Source organism: Mesoplodon densirostris, chromosome 11 (genome assembly GCF_025265405.1).
Source record: "Mesoplodon densirostris isolate mMesDen1 chromosome 11, mMesDen1 primary haplotype, whole genome shotgun sequence".
Taxonomy (NCBI): Eukaryota; Metazoa; Chordata; class Mammalia; order Artiodactyla; family Ziphiidae; genus Mesoplodon; species Mesoplodon densirostris.
The window spans coordinates 47597442-47603688 of NC_082671.1; the positions used below are offsets into that span (position 1 = coordinate 47597442).

A 6247-nucleotide genomic window follows, 5' to 3' on the forward strand; every position below is an offset into this window, starting at 1 on the left:
GTTAAATAAGATAATATGACTATGCAAATGCACAGGACAAATAACCTGTTTTGGTGTTTTTTTCCACAAATAAAGTGCAAGTGGAAAAGCGGAGGGGGATTTAAAGACTTAAATGATTTTACAGACGTATTACTTTAAAGACATATCACCGAAATACAAAATGTATGGAACTTATTAGGATCCTGATTTGGAAAACCAAAACATAAAATATAAATAACACAAACAGATTTAGTTCAAGATTGAATAGACACTTCTTAATGTTAATGAATACATAAATATTAAGGATATATAAATGGCATTTGGTTATGTATTTTAAAAGCACCTCATTTACAAAATTGAATTCTATACTAAAGAAATGATATGACCTCTTGGATTTGCTTTTGAATATTTTAAGATTGATAGGGAATTCGGTGAGAGTACAAGAGAATTAAGGCTGACCATCAGTTAATAATTTGTATAAAATCCAGTGATAGATATACAGAAGCCCATTATATTGTAAATCTACGTATCTACCTGTGGGAAATTTTTAATGAAAGCAAAAAAAAAAGTCATGTTTAAGTTCTGTAATCAGTGAAAACACTAATAATTATAGGTAAGGGATAAGCAACAGGTTATTTTGATCTCCACTATTTCTGCCTTGTGGGTGAAACACCAAGGCAGAGGAGCCTCAGTACATTTCATACACGAGCATAACATGGAGAACATTTGTGCGAGTCAGTGACTAACTCCCAGCTAAGTGAATTCAGACTAGTCTTACTGTACTGAGAGCAGTCAAAGTTGGAAGGCAGGAGAAATTTTCCCTGACTAAAGGAAACTTAAAATGCGATCGTCAGATTTCATAACTTTTCTAATAAACCACATGTGATCTCACTGTTTGTAAAGCCCAGCCTTCCCAACCTGCAGGCTCACCTTCCAGCAATGAGCCCAGCCCATTTTCTCCATATATAAGCCACCGCTGCGAACCTCGTCTCACCGATCTGCTCCTCTCAGCTCTACCCTCCAACTCTCACGCCCTCCTCAGCCTCTTCGACTTCAGGAACCATGACTTCCAGATCCACCGTGAGAAGCCAAAGCAGCAGCCGTAAAGTCTTCAGGGCCGGCTCAGCCAGAGTCCCTGGGGTCGGCCGCTCTGGCTTCTGCAGCGTGCCCATGTCCTGCTCCAGGGGCAGTGGTGGCCTCATTGGAGTGGGTGGAGGAGCTAGCTTTGGCAGCCGCAGCCTCTATGGTGTGGGGGGCTCCAAGAGGATCTCCTTCGGAGGGGGCAGCTGTGCCCTCGGTGGTGGATACGGCAGCAGAGCTGGAAGCGGTTTTGGCTTTGGAGGCGGAGCCAGGAGTGGATTTGGTTTTGGTGGTGGAGCTGGTGGTGGCTTTGGGCTCGGTGGTGGAGCTGGTGGTGGCTTTGGGCTCGGTGGTGGAGCTGGCTTTGGTGGTGGCTATGGGGGCCCTGGCTTCCCCGTATGCCCCCCTGGAGGCATCCAAGAGGTCACCATCAACCAGAGTCTCCTGACTCCCCTCAACCTGAAAATCGACCCCACCATCCAGCAAGTCAAGACTCAGGAGCGGGAGCAGATCAAGACCCTCAACAACAGGTTCGCCTCCTTCATCGACAAGGTGAGCTGGGAGCACCTGCCCTCCACTGGGATTTCAGAGTCCCCAGTCGAGAGACACAATCAATGTCCTACCAGGGGGAGACTCGGGAGAGAGGGAGGGGGAGACTCGGGCTAGCTCTCCACTGGGATGCAGGACAGGCTCCATGTGGACCACAGGTAGAAGGCGATAAAAATCATTTACAACTACTGATCCGTTAAATGTCTTCATTCCTGCCTGGGAAGCATTCTCCACTCTTGATAACCCTCAAGCAAAGGAAAGGAACTGAGAGAATGGAATGAGTTAGCTTGATCTTCTGAAGGGTCTAAGAAATTAAAAAGGGAATTACAGTGGAAACAGCACTTGAGCCTTAGTTGGGGTGGCGGCGGGGAAGGAAAGAAGATAAAAAACCAAAGGAAATGCCATGAAAAAAAGACTCAGAAACATGTATATGTGCATAGAAATACTTAACTTGTAGAACCAGATCATGAGCATTAAGGGAGCTTGTTTTAGAAGGACTCATGCACTAGATGGGAAAGAAGATTAAATCCTATCATCAATAGGGTTGGATTTTAAACATTAGATTCTAAACATTTGACATCCCTTTAACTGAGATCCACTCTATAAAATAACTCTGTGCAATATACGAGAGAAATACTATTTTAAAGTACATTTGTGATTGTGCTTATCAAGAGGAAGAAAAGAAATGTTGAAAGTCACTGACTGACAGGCTCCATAATCGAGAAGAGGGACTATCTGATAGCTCCCTGGGGAAACTTGGCCAGTGAGATCTGTGTGGTGTGAAGGAAAACAGTCAGGGGAGCAGAACTGTCAGCCTGAGCCTCTGTACATGCTCTGGAGTAGCCCAGAACCATGGGGACCATCAGATCTGCTTGGGGACAGTCAACTCACCTCTCTTCTGTCCTTCCTTCCTTCCTTCTTTCCTTTGTTGGACAAATAACCATCTTGTCTTTCTCCAGGTCCGATTCCTGGAGCAGCAGAACAAGGTCCTGGAAACCAAGTGGGCCCTGCTGCAGGAGCAGGGCACCACGACCGTGAAGCAGAACCTGGAGCCTTTGTTCGAGCAGTACATCAACAATCTCAGGAGACAGCTGGACAGCCTTGCCGCGGAGAGAAGCCGCCTGGACTCAGAGTTCAGGGGGATGCAGGACACAGTAGAGGACTTCAAGAAGAAGTGAGTTACAAGAGAGAAAAGGGCTCAGTTTCCTGAAGCCCATGCTTCAAGTCTATTAGATGACCAGGTCCAAATGAGGGCATGATTCTTAGTAAAACGAGTCCATGGAAATGAAACCACAATGCTTGCCTAAACACAAACCCCGAAGAACAAAAGGGCCATACAGGTGGATGGGGAGAGTAAAGATGTAAACAATATAGGGACCACAGAATTCATCTTTTAGGCTTACAGGCAGGAAAGCTCCATTTGGATATATCCGTTGTGGGAAATTGGGATCCCAGGCTGCCTTTTCTGTATCATCTTCACCACTGACTCAATTAGGTTTTACCCTTTCTAATTCCAGATATGAAGATGAAATCAACAAGCGCATGTCAGCAGAGAATGAATTTGTGAACCTGAAGAAGGTGAGATGAGTAAGATCAGGGGTTCATGTTTCTTTGCCAAAGGAGAGGACTCTGAGAAAAGAATAATCAGGGAGACTAAAGGAGGAGAGGACGGGGAAGGAGGGCTTGGCTCATCTGATCCCAAGTTGTTGGCTTCTTCCCCAGGATGTAGATGCTGCTTACATGAATAAGGTTGAGCTACAAGCCAATGCAGATGCTCTCATAGATGAGATCAACTTCCTCAGAGCCCTCTATGACGCAGTAAGCATCTTTTCACACTCTGTTTTATTGAATCTAAAGAGATTTGCAAAGGATGGAAAATCTTAGGCTTGGGTATCTCTGTAAACGTCATGGGAAAAGAGGTTCTGACGATCTCATGTTCTGCAGGAACTGTCTCAGGTGCAAACCCACATCTCAGACACTTCTGTCGTCCTCTCCATGGACAACAACCGCACCCTGGACCTGGACAGCATCATCGCTGAAGTCAAAGCCCAATATGAGGAGATCGCTCGGAGGAGCCGGGAGGAGGCTGAGTCCTGGTACAAGTGCAAGGTGAGCAGTGAGGGGGAAGCTGATGAAGAATCCCTGTGCCCCCTCCCTGAAGAGCACCAAGGCTTCCTGAGACTTCACTGGGGAAATCTACATCTAGGAAGCGGGGGTCCTCTCAAAGAACGTGTACCCTGAACCAACAGAGTAGATCTTTACAGTATGTATGTCCAAGTCTAGTAAGTCAAAGAACCTAAATGTAGGACAAAAGCTACTGTAGATAAAGGCCAAGGGATCTTTGCTTTAGCTTCACCCTGATGCTGGTTCTCAGAAACAGTACAGAGGATGTTCTGGTCCTGAAGAGAACCAGGCAGTCAGCGTTCCTACCAAGGATGGTGTGTGATGGGTGTACAGTGTCCATGACCTTGTAACACCAATTTTCTTAAAACGCCTTGTGGAGAAACCATTAGCTTCGATTTGTGAAAACCTTGATTAGTGTCCTGTGAAGCCCATTGACACCATCCTCTATCCCTCTGGTTTACAGTACGAGGAGCTGCAGGTGTCGGCCTGCAGACATGGGGATGACCTGTGCAACACCAAGCAGGAGATCTCTGAGATCAACCGCATGATCCAGAGGCTGAGATCTGAGATCGACCATGTCAAGAAGCAGGTATGGTGGGGACCATGGAGGAGAAAAGCATCCTTTCCTTCCTAGACCACCAGGGATCATCAACCACCACATAGGGAATTCCTGGGCACTGAGGGAACAGCAGGGAGGGGAGGACATGTACTTCCTCCCTTAGTGAGTTCCCACAGGTTAGAGAGATGGATCCCAACCCAAGAGCAGGAAACAAACGCATGACAGGACCAATCCCGACTGGTCAGCGGTACAAAGATACAGTCTTGAGGCACTGAAATGAGATTCCATAAGAGGAATGATTGATTTGGGAATGCAAGACACAAGTTGGCAAAGAAAAGGCCAGGCCAGAAAGTGTGAGGAAGATTGCTGCAAATATGCTCAGACTCGATGTGAAAAAGAAGCTGAGAAAAGACACAGGACAAATGAGGGTTTTCCAAAAATGTGAAGTGGAAGGAAGGCAAGGTGGCAACAGTTTAAAGTGAAATCATCTCCTCACTGTGGGTGTCTGTGGTTTTGTGTGAGTTAGTGTGCGTCCACATGAACGTACCCAAACTGTCAACATTCAGAAGAAGCCAGTGGGTCCATTTCTTCCAATGTCCCCTGGTCTTGGGTCTGCTGTAGTATCTTCCAGCAGTCACCACCTCCATCCTCATTAGGGTGGTTAACACAGAGGCGCATAGGGAGCTCCTAGCCTAGTTCAGGTTTGCAGAACAGAAAAAGACTGGACAAAAAAATCAAACCCCCTTTTCCATGGAATCTGGGCTCTAGAGCTCTTCCTCACTGGGAAAGAAGAACCATGGTTCGTCTCCTCAGGAGTCCAGATTGCAGGTTCATCTGCCCATCTTCCCCTCTAGTGCACCAACCTGCAATCCGCCATCGCCGATGCTGAGCAGCGGGGGGAGATGGCCCTCAAGGACGCCAAGAACAAACTGGCCGAACTGGAGAACGCCCTGCAGAAGGCCAAGCAGAACATGGCGCAGCTACTGAAGGACTACCAGGAGCTCATGAATGTCAAGCTGGCTCTGGACGTGGAGATCGCCACCTACAGGAAGCTGCTGGAGGGCGAGGAGTGCAGGTGAGTCACACAACCTCCTCAAACAGCTGGGGCCATCTCCAAGGTGTCCAGCCAGTGAGCACCAGTGGAAGGCACTCTAGTCGTGGCCATAATGCCACTCCCAGAAAGCCACGTTCCCCGTGGGCTCTCCTCAAGCCAAAGCTTCCCACGCCGGTCCAGCTCTGTCTCTGTGGTCTCATGATGGTTGTGTCTCCTCTCTCCTAGGCTGTATGGGGAAGGCGCTGGACAAGTCAACATCTGTAAGTACCTTCACTTGCCTCCCTCCCTCGCCCTTGTGCTCTTCTGACTGGACTCTGTGTGGCAGAGTGGGCTCACCATGTCTTGTCACGGCCTTGTCCCCTTGCCTCTCCAGCCGTGGTACAGTCCACCAGCTCCAGTGGCTATGGCGGTGCCGGCGGTGCCAGCAGTGGCTTAGCCGTGGGCGGAGGCGGTTGCTACTCCTACGGCAGTGGTCAAAGCGGTGGAGGTGGCTTCAGTTCCGGCAGCGGCAGAGCCATGGCGGGTGGCCTCTTCTCCTCCGGGGGCAGCAGTTGCACCGTCAAATACACCACCACCTCCTCCTCCGGCAGGAAGGGCTACAAGCGTTGAACGCCTGCCATGGGCTCGTGGTCCCACAACGTCTCAGCCTCCCTCTCCAGCTTCACTGTCCTTTCCTCCAGTTGCTTCCTCTCTCCTGCTTCTTTCTTCTCTTACTCCTTGAGTTAGAACGGAAGTTGATGAGTGCCCTCATGTCCTCTCTGCCAACACCTGCTGCATCTGAGCTTCCATTGCTCACCATCGGAAGGTCCCTGTCTGGGTCCTACTCCAGAACAGGGCAATCCCCCTAGCTTTTCACTGGCCCAGTATGTCCCATCTCACAGGTGTTGTGTTCCTCCCTTGCA

The 6247-nt window shown here is 48.7% G+C and overlaps 1 protein-coding gene across 1 annotated transcript; it reads left to right on the forward strand.

Annotated features, from left to right (window-relative positions):
- The first annotated feature begins 1041 nt into the window (after positions 1 to 1041).
- On the forward strand, positions 1042 to 5954 carry LOC132499165 (keratin, type II cytoskeletal 6A-like). Its single transcript, XM_060113557.1, has 10 exons — positions 1042 to 1306; positions 1358 to 1611; positions 2568 to 2782; positions 3126 to 3186; positions 3331 to 3426; positions 3553 to 3717; positions 4196 to 4321; positions 5146 to 5366; positions 5571 to 5605; positions 5719 to 5954. Exons 1-10 carry the CDS (start codon positions 1042 to 1044, stop codon positions 5952 to 5954), a joined length of 1674 nt encoding a protein of 557 aa, XP_059969540.1.
- The last annotated feature ends 293 nt before the right edge of the window (positions 5955 to 6247 follow it).

Excerpts from the sequence above, each read along its gene's own strand:
- LOC132499165 (XM_060113557.1), top strand. The coding sequence starts at position 1,042 with ATGACTTCCAGATCCACCGTGAGAAGCCAAAGCAGCAGCCGTAAAGTC. Across the intron at positions 1,307-1,357 it reads CGGCAGCAGAGCTGGAAGCG|CTGGTGGTGGCTTTGGGCTC; the intron begins GTTTTGGCTTTG and ends TTGGTGGTGGAG. Across the intron at positions 3,187-3,330 it reads AATTTGTGAACCTGAAGAAG|GATGTAGATGCTGCTTACAT; the intron begins GTGAGATGAGTA and ends CTTCTTCCCCAG.